We start from the raw sequence: 22501 nt of genomic DNA on the forward strand, positions 1-22501 counted from the left end.
AGCATTAGTAACTTTTTATTCTCAAAGTGATAAAAGCATTTAACATATACTTTACAGTATAAACAAATTAAGTACTATGCATTTTGCTTATAAAGTGAATTAAAGTATTTTAAGCATTATATAATTCAATTTGTACAAAAAGTAAATTTCCAAATACAAGCTTTGGTTAGAACTGATTATGTACTGTCAAATCCATTTTTCCAAAGTTGTTCAAGGAAAAAAAACTTGACTAGCACAGGTAATTCTTGTACAATCAGAGCTTTTTACTATTTAGGAGGAGGGGAAATATTACTATAATTGCTTTTAATTTTCGAGTCTAGATAAGCCTTTTTTCTTCTCACTTATATGTTGCTGCAGGAGAGCATATCACTTTTGGAAAGCATAAATTATGTAGAAAATCACCTTTTGCTTTATTCTTAAGAAGGTCATCCATTTTAAAAGATCTAAGACTGTTAGCTTCCTTAACTACTGAGATATTTTCTAAAAGTCACACTACTGAAAGGAGCCACTTCGAGAATTAATGTATTCCATTGGGGGTAAATCACCTCTGATTTCCCTCAGAAGGGCAGTAATATCTACTAGCACTAGTGCCCAGAATCAAAGTTTATATCATCTAAAAAAACGCAACATTTTTAGGCTCTACAATGCATGGATTACCTTTATTCATATGAAAGTAATATAAAATGTTACCTAACTTAAATAATATAAAATATCAGTTTAACCAAATTAACAATCACAAAACTGCAGACATTTTTCTATTAAAGTTTTCCAGTTCACTGAGCAATATTTACTGAAAAATGATTATGAACTTAAATATATCCTCTTTAAAATTTGCTTTTTATGCTAGACTGTACAATGGTGCTCCCTTTATGAGTTTTAAAAATTCTACTTATATAACTATGTAATTCCAAAACGGAAAAATGAGTGAGCCATCACTAAAATTTACTGGAAACTAATATTCTTTCATGGAAACAACTGATAAACATTTTAAAGTTCTATATTTATTTAAATTTGGCTTTTTAAAATAGATAAGCTTTTCATTTCAATTATTGTTTAATACTTCAAAGCTAGTTTAAACAAAGATAAAACAAAGGAGAACTAGTAAAGCATTCCTTACTTTACATACAGTGCCTCAAGTGCCACATACATGGTAACATATCACAAAAGAATGTATATGGTTTAGCAGATTACAGAGCAAACCTAAAAGTTTATACAAAGCTAAACATTGCCTCCCTTCTGTTCCATTTATTGTCTTTTAATTTGATCTTGGCTCTGTATTATCCTTCTATAATACCACTGTGTGACATTTATCAGTTTTCTGAGTGTTCCGATTACTTATATATACCTTTTTAACAGCTTTGTAACATTTGAGAACATTCATCCAATCTTTCTCATTAGATACAATAAATTCATTTTTCTCACAAAATGCTCACTTTCCTGAGCTATATTAAACACCTTATAACAGGTGTATGTATAACTGAAGACCCTAAAATGTCAAGTTTACATTTTTTTTAAATGCATAGAGAATATAACATTTCAGAAAACCTATTAGTACTTCTTGGATATTATAACATACAGGTTTTGTTTCCTTTAGACTGTAAACTGTTTAACATGTATAACTGGTTATTACTTTTACATCTGAACCACATTTAAAAAAATTTGGAGATATGATTGCTATTACCCTAAGGAAACAAATGGAGTTTTCTGACCAAAACTCATTCATGGGTCTTCCAATAAACAATCTTTACATATACTGACTGAAGATATCAAATTTCTGTGCCACAAAATAGTAGAATTATATCAGAACTACAGCAAATAAAACTTTTATTATAATACATTTGCTTGAAGTTAAGGTGCTATTCATCATGCCCTACATCATGCGGTTTTTACCAAGTGGGCATCATGTCGGGAAACCACACCCTACCAAGATGCTTGGACACTTCCCAGTGAATCTGCTCCAAACTATACTTTTGGTCAGGAATTAGTACTTCTTCCATAATGGATAATTGAGATAGGCGGCCACCACACATCTTCACAAACTCAACAAAGGCACTACATGAGACTTCACATTCCCCTAGTCCAATAGCTGACAAATTTTTGCAACGTTCTGCAATGCGAATTAACTCTTCGTCAAGTGGCCGTAATCCATTTGCACACACTACTAGTTCAACTAGTCTAGGGCATGTCATTCCCACACGGCCAAGCACATCTTTGCTTACTGATCTCCCAAAATACAGATGGGTGGCAGGTATTTCATAGCGAAAGAATGGGTCAAATTCTTCTTCATATAAAAAAAAATACATCACTAAGTTCACTTTGGGTGAATGTCTGATGAAAGCATCCCAGCTGCTCTTCTGAATAGTATGGAAGTGTGTCTGTCCAGGATTCTCACTGACTACATCAATGCGCAAATGTTCTAATCGAACATGTTTTTCAGAAGACAAAGCAAGTAACAACTCATCACTCAATAAGTGGTAGTTCAGGGCTAGTTCTCTTAAGCCATGACACTGATCAGCCACACAAAGGATACCTTGAAAGAAAAAAAACAAAAAAACAAAAATTATTTGCAAGTTTTTGTAAAAGTTTATCTGTTCAAAAATTCAATCAAGTACATGTCCCACAGATGTCTGTCACAGTTCCCTTACCACAAAACTATGTAACTTAAAATCTGTATAGCTGAATTGGAAGGGAAGTCACAAACATTCAAAATCTATTACTAATTTTGTCTACAAGAAAATGAAACCAATTCTAAATCCCATCTATGAAAAAGAAATAAAACTCAATTAATTAACTCTGTCATTAAAAAAATACACCATCACTAAGGTTAGGGCATTCCAGTAATGCACAGACAGTGCCATATTTTTAAAAAGTTATTACTAACACTAAACTTATAGGTTAAGTAATTACATGATCACTGCAACAGAAGCCAAAGGACATTTTTTGAAGTTCAAAACCTAATCCTAATAAAAACAGAGTAAGATAGAACCATATAAAACTATGAATTAGGTAATGAAATAAAATATTTACAAACTAAAGATTTCTATCAAATGATCAACAGTCTCATTGCTAATAGTGTACAGGCAGCTTATCGAATTTATAAGAAAAAATACCAAGATATCACTAAATAAGCATGTCAAAGTAACTACTCAATTCACATTAATGGAAATATACATTATGAGTTTTGAAGCTCTAACACACCCAGAAAGCAGCTCCCTTAGATCATTCCCTATACTTAGGGTGCTATGCTTTATAACTTACCAAAACTATCATCCTAGCAATAGATGACATTTTAAAGGTCACTATTTGATCTCTCTATAAGAGTTCTGTTTTTTTTTTTTTTTGTTTTTTTTTTTTTTTTTTTTTTTTTTTGAGTCAGTCTTACTCTGTAGCCCAGGCTGGAGTGCAGTGGTGTGATCTCAGCTCACTGCAGCCTCTGCCTCCCGGGTTCAAGTGATTCTCCTGCCTCAGCCTCCTGAGTAGCTGGGACCACAAGCGTGTGCCACCATGCCTGGCTAATTTTTGTATTTTTGGTGGAGACAGGGTTTCACCATGTTGGCCAGGATAGTATTGAACTCCTGATCTCAAGTGATCCACCTGCCCTGGCCTCCCAAAGTGCTGGGATTACAGACGTGAGCCACTGTGCCCGGCCTAGTATAAGAATTCTACCCCAAAGAGGCACCTTATAATACCTGGTAAGTAACCCACTCAATCCATTTCTTCCTTATGTTTAGAAACAAGGATAGGAACAAAACATACATATTTTCATCTACTATTGTTACAAGTATGATATGCCAGGTACTAGAGGTTATGCCACAAATAATTTTAAAAATCTGGAAAAGTATTATTTCTATTTTGAAGTGGAGACAGCTAGCTAAAAATAGCAAAGCTGCAATACAAACACAGGCTAAGTAACTCTTATGTCCATGCACTTAACTACTGCTTAAGAAGTGACAAGACAGAGGCCACCAATAAGCCATAGCTTTATAACAGTGGGAAAAGAGAGGCATTAGAATTATCAGAAAAGATAAACTGAATTGCCAGAATGAGTCACCAGAAAACAGAGTAATGTCTCAGTATTCAGCAACCACAAAGTTTCTGTTTTCTGCAGGTAGGTATATACTTTATTTTTATTTTGAGATGGAGTCTCGCTCTGCCACACAGGATGGAGTACAGGGGCGCGATCTTGGCTCACTGCAACCTCCGCCTCCCAGGTTTAAGTGGTTCTCCTGCCTCAGCCTCCCAAGTAGCTGGGATTACAGGCACATGCCACCATGCCTGGCTATTTTATATACTTTGAAATATACCCTGATTACTCAAGGTAACCTTAAGCACATCTCTGTTCTGATACCATCTCACGCCAGTTAGAATGGCGATCATTAAAAAGTCAGCAAACAACATGCTGGAGAGGATGTGGAGAAATAGGAATGCTATTACACTGCTGGGAGTGTAACTTAGTTCAACCATTGTGGAAGACAGTGTGGCAATTCCTCAAGGATCTAGAACTAAAAATACCATTTGACCCAGCAATCCTATTACTGGGTATATACCCAAAGGATTATAAATCATTCCACTATAAAGACACACGCACACGTATGTTTACTGTGGCACTGTTCACAATAGCAAAGACTTGGAACCAACCCAAATGCCCATCGATGACAGACTAAAGAAAGAAAATGTGGCACATATGCACCATGGAATACTATGCAGCCATAAAAAAGGATGAGTTCATCATGCCCTTTGCAGGGACATGGATGAAGCTGGAAACCATCATTCTCAGCCAACTAACACAAGAACAGAAAACCAACCACCATATGTTCTCACTCATAAGCGGGAGCTGAACAATGAGAACACATGGACACAGGGAGGGGAACATCACACATTGGGGCCTGTTGGGAGTTGGGGGGCTAGGGGAGGGATAGTATGAGGAGAAATACCTAATGTAGATGACAGGTTGATGGGTGCAGCAAACCACCATGGCACATGTATATCTATGTAACAAACCTGCACGTTCTGCACATGTACTTCAGAACTTAAAGTGTAATAATAATTTAAAACACACACACACACACACACACACATACACACGGGAAGTGGTAACCAACAATGCAAATAAAAGAAACTTTGGAGTATCATTTAATAACTACAAAGCAGTTGTGGCAGGCATAATGCTCAAAACGGCCTCCAAGATCCCATACCCTAATGCCTAGCATCCGTGAATTCCGTAAGATATGCCCATGATTATGATATATGGTTCAGCTGACCATATAAAAGAGATTATCTGGATGGTCCTAGTCTAATCACATGAGCCCCTTTTAAAGCAGTTTTCTCTGCTTGCAGAAGTAGTCAGAGAGATTCAAAATGCAAAGGACTCAACGTGTTATTGCTGGCTCTAAGCTAGAGGGGGCCAAAAAAGAAAAATCACAACCAGTCTCTTAAGAGCAGAAAGACCCCCTAACAGCCTCTTGCTGACAGCCAATAAGGAAACTGGATGTCAGTCTGACAATCACAAGGAACTACATTCAGCCAATAACTTGAATGAGTGTGGAAGTGGATTCTTCTGCAGAGCCTCCAAGTAAGAGCCCAGTCTTCCTGACATTTTCCTCTCAGCCTTTTAAGACTCTAAGCAGAGAAGCCACTTGACCCCTACCTACAGCTCTAATGTACAGAACAGTGGAGCCAATAAATGTGTGTTGGTTTAAGCTGCTTTGTGTAGAGCTGTCAGTTATGCACCAGTAAGAAAATACATAGTTCCAAGTATTTAAAAACATAACAGTGGCAAAAGTAAAATAAAAGTAGGGCACTATTACAACTCAATAAATTAAGACAACCCAAATTAGAAAACAGGCAAAGGGGCCAGGGGCAGTGGCTTACGCCTGTAATCCCGGCACTTTGGGAGGCTGAGGCAGACCAATCGCCTGACGTCAGGAGTTCGACACCAGCCTGGCCAACATGGTGAAACCCTGTCTCTACTAAAAATAAAAAACTAGCTGGATGTGGTGGCAGGCGCCTGTAATCCCAGCTACTCAGGAGGCTGAGGCAGGAGAATCACCTGAACCCGGAAGGTGGAGGTTGTGGTGAGCCGAGACCACGCCACTGCACTCTCCAGCCTGGGCAACAAGGAGACTTTGTCTCAAAAAAAAAGAAAAATAGGCAAAGAATCTGAATAGACATTTCTCCACAGAAGATATACAAATGTCCAACAAACACATGAAAAGATATTCAAGGCCAGGCACAGTGGCTCTCGCCTATAATCCCAGCACTTTGGGAAGCTGAGGTCGGAGGGACACTTGAGCCCATGAGTTCGAGACTAGCCTAGGCAACAAGGCAAAACCCCATCTCTACAAAAAATACAAAATATTAGCTGGGCATGATGGCGTGTGCCTATGGTCCCAGCTACTTGGGAGGCTGAGGTGAGAAGATCGCTTGAGCCCAGGAGGTCCAGACTGCAGTGAGCCAGGATCACACCACTCCACTCCAGCCTGGGCGACAGTGAGGCCCTGTCTCAAAAAAAAAAAAAAAAGATATTCAACATCATTAGTCAACAAGAAAATGTAAATCAAAACCACGATGAGTTTACACCCCGTAGGATGGCTATAATCAAAAAGACAAGTAAGTGTTAGAAGACACTGCTAGTGGATATGTGAAGTGGTACACAGCAGCTTTGGAAAACAGCCTGGCATTTCCTCGAATGGGGAGTTACTATATGATCACTAGGTATATACGTAAAGAGAAATTAAATCGTATGTCCACACAAGCAGCATTATTCATAAGTCAAAAGGTAGATTTCCATTTATATGAAATGTCCAGAACAGACAAATCTATAGACACAGAAAATAGATTAGTGGTTGCGTACGGATGGCTGGGATAGAGGTTTTGGGGGCAACAGCTAAGAGGTATGTGGTTTCTTTTTAGAATAATAAAAACGTTCTAAAATTGTGGGGATGCATGCACTACTCTATCAATATACTACAAGTCAATAAATTGTACATTTTAAATGAGAATTGTGAATTATATACCAATAAAGCTGTTACAAAGCTGGTGATTGGTGGTGGTAAATTCATACAACTCATTGGGGAAAAAAAACAACAACATGGCAAAAAGCACAAAAACACAAAGACCCTTTGTCCTAGGACTTCCACTTCTTAAGAATGTACCCTAAGTAAGAAATTAATACAAGCAAACTGCTATAATCCAATTTTTTTTTAATCACAGCAAAAAAGGTAAAAACAAGTGTCCAGCCTTAGAACTATAATGCAACGTTGGCTTATCAACAAGGAAACTAAGTAACTAAATGTTCATTAGTTCAACCTGATAATTAATATTAAGAAAGCAACAGGCATACTAACCTAGAGGTCCAGTTACAGACAATTATAACAACTATACGAAATGGAAAAAAACTGATTAAATGTTCAGTGAGGAAAGTAGAATACAGTCCCTAATTTCAACTCAGAAAAACTGTCCACATATGCAAAATATAGATAGAAAATATGTAAATATGAAATTTCAGCTGAAATCTTATGCGGTTATACTCTTCAAATAAAAAGTATTGCAAGTATTCTTTCTTTTTTTTGAGACAGAGTCTCGCCCTGTTGCCAGGTGGGAGTACAGTGATACAACCTCGGCTCACCGCAACCTCCGCCTCCCGAGTTCAAATGATTCTCCTGCCTCAGCCTTCCAAGTAGCTGGGACTATGGGCGCACGCCACCACGCCCAGCTAATTTTTGTATTTTTAGTAGAGATGTGGTTTCACCATGTTGGCCAGGACGGTCTGGATCTCTTGATCTTGTGATCCGCCTGCCTCAGCCTCCCAAAGTGCTGGGATTAACAGACGTGAGCCAACGTGCCCGGTTGTATTAAAAAGTATTCTTTCTCTTCCCTTCCTTTCCTGAAGTTCTAGTCCAAAAGTCACTATGAAACCAACTTTGCAAAATTATGACCATGAAAGAAATCAGACCTAACCGACCCTATCTTGCTTCTAACCCTTAAGCTGCCCTTGTTCATTCCTGGGCATAGGCTGAGCTAACTTTGGAAAGGAATTCAGTTCATGGTTTGACTCTGAAACAAAACTGGTAACAGCCCTTTCATGAAAAGACCCCTCCTTCTTGTGTGGGGTCCAGTATGCCTTTGCAGGACTTCCAAACTAGCTGCAAGATTAGAAACTACAATGTGGGGGTCATGAAGCCTCTGGCTCCAAGAATGTGAACCTCCCCAAATTGCTCCTGGCAATAACATCATTATTGTAAAACCTAAGAACAGTGCTTGACATATTTTGTAAACCCTGTACTAGATGAATCAGCTGACACCATCCAGACTGGTAATCTGGCCCAACCAGTTCTGCCATGGCACCTAGGAACAGAAAACATTAAGAAAACCTAACTTTGACCCTTTATGATTCCAACTCCAAACTGACCAATCAGCACTTCCCAAGCCCCTACCTGCCAAATTATCTTTAACAATTCTGATCCCCAAATGCTCAGGGAGACTGATTTGAGTAATAACAAAACTCCAGTCTCCTGCACAGCCGGCTCTGTGTGAATTACTCTTTCTCCATTGCAATTCCCATCTTGATAAATCAGTTGTCTGGACAACCGGCAAGGTGAACTCATTGGGCAGTTACAATTAAGTGGTATCAGGTAAGCTTATACTATACTATCAGAACTGTTGTGTATATTTAATAAAAATGAATGAACACAGGATATACCAGAATAAAGAGAACTATGAACTCTCAGTTTTATAGAGAAATCAGAGACATAAAGACTCATACAATGTGGTAAATGTTAGCAAAAACGTTCAGAGTGTTCTGGAAATACACAGGTGGGAAATCTCAACCAGAAAGGAGAAGTTCCCTTCTTCTCCTATGTTGACAGGCGGGTCAACACAGATCACATCTAAGCTGAACTCTGAAGCCTGGGCTGGCTGCAGTTAGTAAGGTGAAGTTAAAACATTTGAGCAAGTATTCCACAGGGTAAAGTGTACTGAGCAACCACAAACAAAGGTACAAACAAAAATCTGTAGTTCCACAGGACCCAAGTAAAAGCTCCACGTGAGTGACCAGCAAGAGACAGATGGAGATCAAGATACAAAGGACCTTGTACACTATGAAGCCAGGAAGCACAGACTTTATTCTGAGAGCAGAGCTATACAGTAAATTAAAAAAATGTAATAAAAGTCATATAAGAACTGCCAAAGCCTATTCCTAACTTCTGGTTTATAATAGCTTCAGTGGTAATCTGTAAGTGGCAGAGACAGCTAAGAAAATACAACCACAGACCTAGCCATTCTCATCACCAGGAGCCTCCTGTGGGAGAAAAGAGAATGAGCAAGGAGACTTGGGAGAATGAGCAAGCAATCTCCATCTAAAATGGAATCATTTCTTGGGAGAAGGCTGACCTTTACCGATGGCAAGAAGGCTGCAAGTGTTTTGTAAAGATCAAAGATTTGACACTATCCCTTAAAGAACAGGTTTCCGAAATAACACAGCTAAAGGATCAGCAAACATGTCAATAGTGGGAGGAGTCAGGAATGAAGCAGCAGATAGCAGTATATATAATATAGTAGTAGGATTTACACTCTCTTTTCAATACAAACCACCTGGAATTTAAATAATCTCAAACTGAATAATTCAGTAATGCTCAGAAAATCCTATATAAGAGAAACTGGAAAGAGCTTTTATAATGCTCTTCTCCCATTTGATGGGTTCTTGGCTCCAAAATTCAACTTAGAGAAAAACACCATCTTGCAAAATGTAAGGCCACCACTTAGTACAACTATTCTCCCTCTACATAGTGAGAAGAAAAGCAATTATGTGACTGCTCTGACTCAAAACTTACCCTATTAGCTCAACTACAATGAGAAAAAATTCTACTGTACTTAATGGGACACCTCAGGCTGACCTCATACTGTCCTTTCCTCTTTTTCTCCTGTCCATTTTCTAGCATGTGCTATTCATAAATTTACCAAATAAGATTGGAAAATAAGCTGAAAGCCAGTGTCTAGGCTAGTAACTTATGCTATTCTATTAATTATGCTATTCTATTACTATATTAAAAATATTTTAAAGAGATGAAGCAGTCGTATCAATCCACCTTTAAGGTTAATGATCATAGTTTTTTCTAATTTGATGAACATACCAATGCATTTTATGAAAATGTGTCTAGCAAAAAACACAACATACCTGCTGGAGAGACATGAGGACAGCTGCTCATTTTCAACAGCTTGAGTGTATCACTGTTGTTGGCCACTAGTACTTTGAGAGATGGATCATCTACTGGAGTATCATCTATCTTAAGCGAAGACAGGGATTTGGAGTTTACAAACACAACTGTCAGTGCAGAGATAAAGTGAGACTGAAAAGCAAAAAAAAAAAATTATTTCAATTTTTAGGAATGAGAATTGAGGGGTTTCCTAGTACTACAGTTTATCTGAGTCACAATGACATTAATATTTTGTAAATGTTTTAGGGGTGGCACCCCTTCACTCTGTTATTGGGAGTATGGCAAAAGAGGTGACTATCTGTTATCTTTGAGAAGAGCCTATTTATGTGTAGGGGAAAAAAACATTTCAAGCCTCAGAATAAGTGTCTCTAAATTGGAGAAACCACTGGTAAGTAAAAAGAGGAATTCTGGAACCAGGGATGAGAATCTCTCTCAGATACTTCACTTTGCCGTATCTGGAAACCCTAGTGTTTTATAACACTAAACTGCATTTCTTTTCTGTTTGATAGGTATGCCCACTAAACAGTAACTATTAACACCATCATTAAAAATTAATATAATAATCTATTTAAAATCTGAGACTCATTTGAGATATGAAAACTCATAGAAATTTTGATTCTAAAACAATCAAAATCATACTTAAAATTCCAAGTTTAAAATTCCTTCAAATGTTATCTACAATATTTTCAAGTCTTCTATTTTAATGTATTTTGATCCACAAAAGCACCAATGAAATCATTCATCATGTATCATATATATGTATATATGTACGTACATATGTGTGTATAAACACATACACACGTATATATCTGTTGGACAGAATATGACCTAAAGGAATCAATGTAGGCAAACAGGAATTAAAGCATTCTCAAAGTATGCAGCTCTCAGTCGGAGCTAAGATATGAGTTGAAACCATTAGGCAAAGAATCTAGGAGAGTAAAGGCAGGCTAATACATGGTCCAACATATTCCTCTCTACAAAACCAACTTCATGCTCCAGTTAGCTTTACAAATTCTCTACAGGAGTGAAAAAGGATGAGGGCAGGCTAAGAGCCAAGAAAGTATAATGAAACATTACTTTTTTTTTTTTTTTTTTGAGACAGAGTATTGTTCTTGTCACGCAGGCTGGAATGCAGTGGCACCTCCTTAGCTCATTACAACCTTGAAATCCTGAACTTAAGCAATCCTGTTTCATCCTCCCTGGTAGCTAGGACTACAGGTGTGAGCCACCACGCACAGCTAACTTTTTTTTTTGGTAGAGACGGGTCTTGCTATGCTGCCCAGGCTGATCTCAAACTCTTGGCCACAATGGCACCTCCTGCCTCGGCTTCCCAAAGTGCTCAGATTATAGCTGTGAGCCACCACACCCAACCAAAACACTGTCTTCTTGGTCATAATTCCCTAATTTACTTTTTCCCTACTGTGATTAAACAACTGGTTAACTACTTAGATTTTGATTAAGTAACTATTTACTTAAATGTTAACATCTTTCTCCTAATATTTTCATATCAAACTCAATTATATCTTGTACAAACATATTTCATTTGCAGTCTAATGACTGCATCACTGACGTCTTTTTCCATTTCCCCAATTTAGCTCTGGTCAAAAACATTTCTTCTATGTTGTCTTCAGTTCTCTCAAGATTTCCAAAATATTGCAATGCCCTATTTCAATCTTCTACCAAAGCCATAAAAGGAAAAAAAAAAAAAAAAAAAGAAAAACAGTATTAGGTATCCTAGACTCACTTAATAAGGAAAGAAGCATTCTTTCCATTAGCTCCATTCATGGTTCCCAAATTAGTACTAGATATAAGCATAATGGTAAGAAAAAAAAAAAGAAAACTTATGTTCAACATATCTTTTAATATGGTATTTTTAAATATACCATATGAGTCAGTAGGTACATTTGTATTTTAGCTATGGTAGCTAAAATCAATTCAGATTGTTTAATTTCCCATTTGAAGCTTGAAGGTGGCGCTATACCATATAACCCGTATTTCTTAGAGTGAGTTTCCTTAACCATCTTAATCAGAATCACCTGGACTGCTCACAGGAAAAGGAGACTTAGAATCACCCCGAATTTGAAAAAGGGATACAAATCCAAAATTTAGGAGGCTATTCAGAAGATTTTTACACATTAAGTCGGAGTACCATGCTGATCTAACTTCTGTACTTAGGATCTTGAAATATTAAGATAATTAGGGCCAGGCGCGGTGGCTCAAGCCTGTAATCCCAGCACTTTGGGAGGCCGAGACGGGCGGATCACGAGGTCAGGAGATCGAGACCATCCTGGCTAACACGGTGGAACCCCGTCTCTACTAAAAAAATACAAAAAACCAGCCGGGCGAGGTGGCGGGCGTCTGTAGTCTCAGCTACTCAGGAAGCTGAGGCAGGAGAATGGCGTAAACCCGGGAGGCGGAGCTTGCAGTGAGCTGAGATCCGGCCACTGCACTCCAGCCTAGGCAACAGAGCAAGACTCCGTCTCAAAAAAAAAAAAAAAAAATTAGATTCTCCTGCCCATTTCCCTTATTTTATACATGAAGAAAAACATTTTATCTCAAAATATACATATGTAATGAAAATATTTCAAAATCAATTAAGACTTTGACATCAACTGGTGATTTATTTGGTACAGACATTCTACTGAAACCACCACTTGGGTTATATATTCAATTCAGTTATATTCCCTCCTCAATCATCCCAGTATATTACCAGGTACCTAAAAGGATGTCCGTATTTTAGTTTTCAGTGTCTTCTGGGGAAAAAACTTATCAATTATTGTTGGAGACTAACCTACTAACCATTAGCTAACATACTCAGACACCTTTACCACCTTTCTAAAAATGTACCCTTATTATTTTTGTATTTTAAGAGAATAGTTGTGAGAGAGACACGATCTCTGATTATGTGCAGGATCACGTTAGAATATATATATGAATATATGTTAACTTTTCCCCCAAATAAAGGATGTCTTTAAGTCTGTAAATTAATCTAAACTGTGCTGATACTAACCTTGGTCAAGATTAAATCTTTACAGAACATTCGCCAAAAGATTTTATAAGTTAGACCTGCTATCAATACTGGCACTCTCTACTTTTGATTCTAACTTCACCAATCTGCTCTGGAAGCCCCAAAATGAGTATCTATGTGTCCCTTTTTTTCTAATATGGTTGACTCTGTTTTACCTACTGAATTTCTTTGAGTACTTCCTATAGACACCTGTCTAAATTTCTTTAACCATACCAATTTAGAAGTACGGTGATTTAAAAAAAAAAAGCTTAAAAAATACTATTTCTTTTCATTGTAAATAGTAACTGATTTTCCATTATGTATATATATTACTTTCCTTATACTCACACTGTCAATACAAAAAAAAAAAAAGGTTAGACTTTCACCGGATTTCTCAGTAATAGAAAATAAAACAAGAAGACCAGATACCTTTGGTAAATCCATAAAGCTTGGTCGAGCAGTTGAAATAAGTCCAAGTGTTTTTAAAGAGCAATTCACAAGTTGCGATAGTATATCACAAGCTGCTTCAGCTGATTCCTTGCTGCTGTCCACCTTAGAAAAGAAACACCATTACTCATGTACATTATATTGTCTTTTTACTTTTTTCCCCAAATACCCAGACTTCAAGATTACTCATGTATACATTTATATTTCTCTGTACACATATTCATTTCATAGAAGTATCATTACTAGTTTATTGCATTACAACTTAAAGAACATTCTTTCAATCATCCACCCTCCACCCTCACCTCCAACTTTAACCTTTTCTGAGTCTCTCTGAAAAAGTAGGGCAATTGTCAAGACAAGACCTAGCTTTCATTATAAGAGACATATTTAATGTTGGCTTTTACACTGATTTATTCCAAAGTGACTATATAAACTAATGGAGTAAATCAATTTATAGTCTTTAAAAAATAATTATATATTTGGTAGTGGATCACATAATAGATGTAAATACAGGCTCTATGGTATGCACTAGAAACTGAGTATTTACTCAAAATGTACATGTGTATCGCAACCTGGGATTCATCATTAATGTTATCAATGGAAAGATGAATGTGAAGTAAAATGAGTGTACTGGACCAGTCAGGCATGAAAATCTAAACTAAATAAGAGATAGCTATTCTCACACATACTTCTGCAAAGACATTTCCTAAGGGAAGGATAATAGGGCCAAAAAATCCCTCAAGGATGTAAAAAGGAGTTCATCCATCAAAAAGTTAGTTGTTTCCTGGGAAGCACCAAACAATAGTTAAAAGGATATTATTAATTTCCAGATTCAGATACAGTACTTTTATCCCAAAAATGTTGAGTGGATGGTAAAACTAATGTGCTAATTATATTAGTTTCAGAGCTACTTATAGATAATACGTGGTCCCTGGACCAGCAGAATCAACATCACCTGGGAACTTGAATGGGAACAAATGTTGATATCTAACCCAGACCATCTGAATCAGAAACCGTTGGGGGGGGCGGGGGGGGGGGGGGGGGGGGGGGGGGTCAAGCCCTCCAGGTGATTTTGATGCACATAAAGTTAGAGAACCTCTCTTCTAGACTAAATATTCTAACTATAAGCCTCCTTGGTCTACAATTGGTGAAGACTATCAGGAGAGCCCAGAAGAATCCTGTGATGTGACTCTTTTTTGTAAATCAGAAATTATTTCCTCAGGGGAAAAGAAAAAAAAACCCTAATAAAAATGTTAAACTTTTGCACAAATGATTTTATGAGGGTTATACTAGATACACCTGAATTATATCACAGGGCTGTAAAAGAATAAAAATGACCCAGCAAATCTACTAGGTGGAACTGGACTTTAAGACCTATCAGAGGAATGTATTATACGCATCTTTGTATGTGATTTACCATTAGAACACTCTTAGACAACTCAAAGATAACTAAAACCAAACAGAAACCTCTTCAGCCTTCTTCCCTGGGGGTATGGGGATGAGTCCTGAATTTTTGTTTGATCCCCCTACCCTTACCCCCAGGTAGGATCGCAAGATAATATACTAGACATCCAATTAAATTTCAGGTAAACAGCAGATTTTTTTTAGTATTAAAGATGTCCCAAACATTAAACGGGATGTAACTATACTAAAAATTATTGATTATCTGAAATTCAAATTTAAATACTCATCTTACATTTTTATTTGTAAAACCTGGCAATCAGTGGCCTAAGTGCCTTTGTGCGTTTTTCTGGGAAAAAAGGTGAAAACATATCCAACCATTCCCATCACCAATTCTCTCCTCCTCCTTGGACACACATGGGAGAATAAGCAGGTAATCTCCATCTAAGAGGAAATCACCTTCTTCAAGGGAAGACAAGATTTTAGTTATGGCCAGAAGCTCTGGGTTAAGAACTATTGTTTTGCCTAGGTTTAGCCTGGACTGTTCAGCAATTGCCACATCCAGGTAAATCAAGTATTCATGCATTGTTTTTTTTCAATAAGTTATTTATCACCACAAAATCTGGTGTTTAAAGATTCAGTAAACATGCCCATATTTCATTATTCATTACCCAAACAAAACATGACAAGCCTCACACAAACCACTGTAATTTTTTATTTTAAACAGAGACAAGGTCTCGCTCTGTCACCAAGGCTGGAGTACAGCCGCACAATCATAGTTCACCGCAACCTCAAACTCCTGGGCTCATGCAATCTTTCCGCCTCAGCCTCCTGAGAAGGTGGGACTATCGGACTACAAGTGCGCACATCCAGCTATGATATCTTAAATTATTCTGGATATCTCAAAAAGCCACCCACTTCATTTATCTCATCACTGCATGATTTCCAATACCTTCCTTCCAGCAACAAAAAGAAATAAACAGTTCCCTTTGGCATTCTTCCATGTACCTTTTTCTATTTCTTTCTAAAATATATTCATCTAAATCTTCTACATAAAGTTTCTAAGCTTCCTTTTCATTTGAAGATCCCATTTCAAAAAGTCATCAGTAAGTAACACTAAGTTCCTGTTAGACAGAAATAGCAATTAAGTTCTACTCAATTATAATCGCGCAATTTTTATTTTATATTTCTTTTTCCTCAAAATTGTTCACAATAATTCAATGTAATTCACAGCTTTATCAATGACTTATGCTTATTTAGTGGCTGCTTTTGCTGTTTTAAGAAATGATTAATAATTAACAGAGTAATTTAGCTCCATCAAATATAATAATTATTTTGTGACAGCTTCTAAGGTATACAATAATTCTAAATTTTTAAGCATTTTCCCTGAAAAAGCAAATATTTTAAAGGCATGAGAAGATGTACCGGTTTAGGAAACAAAAGCCACTAAAAATACTTATTTTTTAAAAGAAGGATTTAAAATATTACCTTGAAGCTGACATATTGTAGATGGTTTGAATGTCTTTTAATTATCTGTTTGATCAGCTCTGGATGGGTAGCTTTCAAGTAAGATGTAGCTGGCTGATTCAGTTCAAATTCAAAACATCTCCACAAGTCAGGCATGTGAAATACCTGGTTCCAGTTGCGGCAAACTTGTGAAGCATGAGCCCGGTCAAGAAGAGGCAAATACTTAAATACTTGGAGAATAATGTCCTGAAGGAGATTACCCCAATCACAAGTCTGAGAATGCTCATTTGTAGTCCTCAGTTTCTTGGATTTCTCTGCAGTTCCTTCTTCTGATGAATTACGGTCACTATCTCTTCCTCCTCGTTTCATCCTATTCCGAAAAATGCATCAGTTTTTTTCCTACTCAACTTTTGAATAGAAATAAACTCAAAATTCATTCTTCTGTCACTGAGATGTGTGTTTATATACACAAACACAAATATGCAGGAAAAACTGGATCAGTAATTCAAGACTACCAAAACAAACTATTTTGAAAAATGCCAATGAAAGCCAACAATGGTTTATAAATTTTATACTTTTTTGGCATATGTTTTTAAACATTTACATTTATCAGTATAATATACAGTATAATATACTACATGGGAGAAAGATTATTATGATTTTGAAACTACGCTAACAATTTATATTTCAAAAGTTGTGGTCAACTTAACTAAATGAATATAAAAGGGAACCTACAGTGATACTTTGTAAAGGTTTCTTAAAAGTCATCTAAGGATATTCGTTCTTGAATTTGAGGCCGACCACGGTCTCAAGAACCTCCAGAGAGGATGTTAATTAAGTAGCCAACAGATGTTCCACATTTAATAGTCTATACAGGGGTCCTGTGGTTCTGGTCCGAGGACCAGAACTGGGCCCCATAGCAGGAAGTGATCAAGCTTTACAGCCTGAACTCCTCCTGTCGGATCAGCAGCTACATTAGATTCTCATAGGAGTGCGAACCTTATTGTGAACCGTCCATGTGAGGGATCTAGGTTGTGTGCTCCTTATGAGACTCTTAATGCCTGATGATCTGAGGTGAAACAGTTTCTTCCTGAAACCACCCCCTACCACAGACAGGCACTGGGCTATGTGTTACCTGCCAGACATTTCTAACTCTGCCTAAAATAAGCAAAACCACCCCAGCTATGAATTGTTTGGTTTGGAATGTAGCTGCTTCTTCAAACACATCACTTACTACTGCACTGTTTTCCCCAAGTTGTGTTTCTGAATTATACCTATTTGTTTATTCTATGTATTCTTAGCACTTTCATTCCATTAGTTTCTTTGAAAGATAGTTTTTTCATGGCAAAACAGTTTTATGGTTAAAGAGAATAGGCTCTGGAACCAAGCTCCTTGGGTTTGAATTCTGGCTCTACCTCTCACTGGCTATGTGGCTTTGAGCAAATTACTTGATATTCCTGTGCTTCAATTTGCAAAATGAGTTTAATAAAACATAGGGTTTCTGTGAGAAATGCAATATTATTAAGGTTTTTCAAAGGGGAGATATGACTGTTGTATAGGAAAGCAGTCCAGCATTAACGACATTAAAGTATACAACACGCTAAAAACCGGGGTTACCACCCAGAAGGCAGAGAATGATTCGTTCATTCATTCATTGTGTTCACTCATTCATTCAAGATGGGGTCTCGCTCTGTCACCCAGGCTGGAGTGCAGTGGCACAATCATGGCTCACTGCAGCCTTGCCCTCCTGAGATCAAGCAATCCTTCCACCTCAGCCTCCAGAGTATCTGCATGCACCACCACACCCGACTCTATTTTTGCTTTAAAATCAAGAGAGGGAGAGGAAGAGAAGGGGGGGGAGAGCGAGAGATAGAGTGAGTGTGTGTGTGTGTGTGTGTGTGTGTGTGTGTGTATGAGAGAGAGAAAGAGAGAGCGAGAGAGAGAGAGCAAGCAAGCTTGTGTACCAGAAAACACACCCTGGAAGCAGACTCACTGAATTATTATAGTAACTAACAGTAGATGGCAGATCACAGGTAATTTTTTTTCTTGCAAACATCTTTTCCCTTTTTATGTTTTACACATTTCTTTTACTATCAATGCATTACTGTGTAATTGGATTTTTTAAAAGGTCTTGTTTTGATTTGTTTGTTGGAAACGTACAGCAGGCTCTAAAGTAAATGGCTGCAGACCACTCACTGGTAGTTATTTAGTTTACAGCCTGTAATACTTTTGTTTCTAGAGAACAGTTCCGGCAGCGTAGTGGTTTTGACCTAAACTTGGGGTGACAACCTTTCAGAAAGATGGCTTGTTCCAACTCTCTTCTGGCCTATCAGCATAAAAGAATTTCTCATTCCTGTGTGAGATGAAGGATATGCATATGCATTACTGTGAAAGAGATGTTTCTGCACTTTCTCCATCCAGTACCTCGAAAAACTTGTGAAAGAGGATTGAGGGCTGGAGAGTAAAAAGAGAATGGCAGAGGCCTCTGACCTTAATGCCATGAAAGTCAGTCTAAGACGTCTTAGCATATGTGCAATCAACTGCCCATTCTTCACTGCTCCTATTCCCAACTATGTAAATAAAATATATTACACATACCCCACTGATCAGGGAGAGAACAAGAACACAGAATGACAGAGGTGACAGCAAGAAGGTAGTTTGATGGAAGACTGGAAATTATGTGTAACTCTGAGAATAGATTTTTTTTATAAGTTTAGAGAAAAGTGTATAATCTACATTGTAATCTTTAATATTGTCTCTCCTAATAATAATCCCTCACTAGAGGTTGAGATAACACTGTCATTATGACCCATTTTTCTGCTTTAACTTACCCTGAAGGCTTATTTTAATTTTAGTATATAAAATTTGGGTCAAAGAACAAAGTGTTTGCTATCCAGAGCTTATAATTTCTCTTCTGACCACCTAAAACTACTCACAATTTTGAGATACAGAGATTCAAAAAAGAATGACAGTCTTCGTGATTTCTACACCTTATTATAGAATACTGATTGCCTGTTTCTGGAGAACAATCTTCTAAAACCAGAACTAGACAACTTAAAGACGGAATGATTCATTTTACTTGAGAGTATATGGATATATACATGTAAAAAAGGTAGCCTTATTCACATAATAATCTTTGCTAATAAATACCTTGCTGGTCCTAAAAATAGAAACTTTCTTTTGTCTATTATAGTACTGTTTTAAATAAAATGTACTTAAATACCTTTCCAAGTTCAGGTTAAAGAAGTTGACAAAAATTTTTTTAACAGTATGCAACACTAAGGGACAGTATCTCTTGATCTAGATATAAAAACACTATATGATCACCAAAGCATATTTTAAGCACTTACCAGTTTACAAATAGCTGAATTAAGTCTGTAAACTGTCATATGTAATATGTTTATGTCACAATTACAGTGCAATAAGCAATGGAAAAAAATCTAAGGCCAAATTCCAATAAAAACAGCCTCTGGACTATCCTCATTTTTGCATGAAAATAACAGGAGTCAGTGGACACTTAATAAAAATTTTACATGTCAATTTTCCAAGTTGGTTTCCTTTATGTATGAAAAAATTTACACTACTTTAATAGTATCTTATTAAATCTATTTACACATGAAACTCTGCTATACAGAAAATTAAACATCTCAGAGCATCTTCCAGCCTGCAAATAATTTACATCAATGGACCCTATAATTCCTATTTTTGTCAAAGTGAAAACACCTCTTATCTTTCAACAGAAGTGTGGAGGACCAAGCTGTACTATAAAACGTCAATGAGGCTTTCTAGATTCTAGAAATCTAGAGCACCAAAACTAGGCCTCTTCAGGACTCTGGCAGTTTAATTTCCTGCAAAGTTTCTAGGCCCCAAATAATGCAACTTAGGCCACCAGAGCTTTTGGTGAGGGATTGATACGACTACAAATTGCTAAATAGCAAACTATTGAGGAAAGACCACAGGCTAGCTGAGCAGCACAAGGAGTTAGTGAGCTAACTCTATGTTCCATAAACTTTGAGGTGGGCACCGTGGGCCACGCCTGTAATCCCAGCACTGTGAGAGGAGAAGGCAGGCGGATCGCTTGAGCTCTGCAGTTCGAGACCAGCATGGGCAACACGATGAAACCCGTCTCTACAAAAAATACAAAAATTAGCAGGGCATGCTGGCCCACGCCTGTAGTCTCAGTTACTAGGGAGCTTGGGGTGGGAGGAATCGCCAGAGCCAAGATCGCGCCATTGCACTCCAGCCTGGGTGACAAAGTGAGTCCCTGTCTTAAAAAAAGAAAAAACTTTGAAAGAAGCAGTCAACTTCATCATTAGATCAAGACCAGAAGTGAACAGCTAGCTGTGTCCATCATTGTATTAGGCACTTTTACACTGGCCATGCAGTAATTTTAAATGCCCATTTGTAGTTAACTCTAAAAAGCCTATTTTGGCATCACAGTTCCTTTCTGTTCTGCTTTCACTAATATCAAACTACTATGCATTCTTCGGCTGAAATACAGTAAAACACTATAAAGAGGTTAACTCACAACTAAATGTTTAGAGAGCACACGGTGGCGAAAATGTGTCCACAGGTCATAGAGATAAACTGATAGTTGATGGTACTTTTATAAATATTTCAGAGATAACAGAAACTAAGTTACTTTTTTTTTCAAGTTAGAAAAGGAGGATTCTAATTAAAACATCTGGGTCACTCAACTGGACATTAGCAACGACGAAATAAAAATGATCTCTCCCACCTCTCAGCTTGGAGATACTCGGCTGCTTCCTGATCCCTGTCTGCAACTCCACCTAAAGGACTGCCCACGCCAAAGGCAGGCGCGCAGCCGCTCAAGTTGACCAAGTTTTTCGCCTGGCTAAGCGGCGGGGGCGTCCCCTCCTCCCTGCGCCACCTCCCGATTGGCTTCCCCTGACATTTCTCATGCGCCCCACCCTGGGCACTTTGACATTTCAGTGCCTCATTGCTCAAGCTCCCAGCACCGGCGTAGCCGACGCCGGGAGAGCCCCACACAGTGCAAGTTCCACGGTGCCTGTCCCCAGCCCGCGCCAAGGGTCATAAAGCCAGGCAGGAGCCGCGCCTAGCCCCGGAGCGGCGGCGTCGCGGGCACGCTGCAGGCGGCCGTCGCACACGCAACACGCCTTGTTGACATGTTTGGAAGCAAGCACAGCGGGGAAACGCCCCCAAGCAAGCTCCAAGGTCTGGGTGCCGCGCCCCGCGCCACGCCCGGCACTCCTGAGGAGCTTCCAGCGCGCGCCCCGGCCCCCGCGCCCCCTCGGCCCGCCCACAGACGGTCCGCGGTCCCTCCCCGGCCCCGCCGTCGCAGCAGGGCTCGGCCCTGTCCCTCCGCCGTTACCTGCTGCCGGGGGCGGCTTCCCCCACACACCACCCCGTGCTCCGGGGACGGCGGCGGCGACAGGTCCCGCGGCTCTCACATGAGGCGCCCCTGGCCCCCCGCTTCGCGCTCCCGCGGCCGCGGCCCCCCGCGCTTCTCCCGCATCCGAGGCGCTGGTCCCGCGGAGGGCGCCAACGCGGCTCCACCTTTGCGGCTCTGGCTGCCCAGAGAGAAGCTTTCCTTCCCAGTCCCACGCTGTCTGCGCCTTGTTCAGGGACCCCCGGCGCCGCGACAGACTACCTCAGCGAGCGGCTGCCACCGCGTATGCTTCCTGCGCCTCTGCTACAGACAGCGAGTCTAAAATGGCGCCCAGGGCTCGCGGCCGCGCGCTTCACCGGCGCGTCCCGGCCCGAGGGGGCGGGGAGGGGGCGGGGCGGGGCGGAGCCCGGCGGGAGTGGGGCCGCGCCCAAGCGGGAGCGCGCGCTGCGGACTCCCCTGCCTCCCCGCTGTGGGACGGTCTTCTACTTTCCTGCCGTAGATGTGACTCCCGCTTGAAGGGGATTTTTTTTGTTGTTTTGAGACCGAATGTGGGAGGGCTGGAGCTAGCTTTATGTGGAAGAGACTGTCTGTGGC

The 22501-nt window shown here is 39.1% G+C and overlaps 1 protein-coding gene across 2 annotated transcripts; it reads right to left on the reverse strand.

Moving 5' to 3' along the window:
* FBXL3 (F-box and leucine rich repeat protein 3) lies at nucleotides 1-22259 on the reverse strand. Of its 2 annotated transcripts, none has more exons than XM_050766464.1 (5): nucleotides 22169-22259; nucleotides 16558-16906; nucleotides 13651-13773; nucleotides 10175-10346; nucleotides 1-2530 (listed from the first exon to the last, which is right to left on the reverse strand). In XM_050766464.1, exons 2-5 carry the CDS (start codon nucleotides 16903-16905, stop codon nucleotides 1887-1889), a joined length of 1287 nt encoding a protein of 428 aa, XP_050622421.1. In that variant the 5' UTR covers nucleotide 16906; nucleotides 22169-22259; the 3' UTR covers nucleotides 1-1886. The 2 variants fall into 2 exon arrangements, with proteins under 2 accessions (XP_050622421.1, XP_050622419.1); XM_050766462.1 differs by lacking the exon at nucleotides 22169-22259 and adding an exon at nucleotides 21890-22029.
* Nucleotides 22260-22501: the final 242 nt, after the last annotated feature.

The sequence above is a fragment of the Macaca thibetana genome, chromosome 17 (assembly GCF_024542745.1).
Source record: "Macaca thibetana thibetana isolate TM-01 chromosome 17, ASM2454274v1, whole genome shotgun sequence".
NCBI classification, from domain to species: Eukaryota; Metazoa; Chordata; class Mammalia; order Primates; family Cercopithecidae; genus Macaca; species Macaca thibetana.

Coding starts and splice junctions, on each gene's coding strand:
- FBXL3 (XM_050766464.1), bottom strand. CDS start 16,905: ATGAAACGAGGAGGAAGAGATAGTGACCGTAATTCATCAGAAGAAGGA. Junction 13,774..16,557: donor TACAATATGTCAGCTTCAAG/GTAATATTTTAA, acceptor TTCTTTTCTAAG/GTGGACAGCAGCAAGGAATC. Junction 2,531..10,174: donor TCCTCATGTCTCTCCAGCAG/GTATGTTGTGTT, acceptor TTTTCTTTCAAG/GTATCCTTTGTGTGGCTGAT.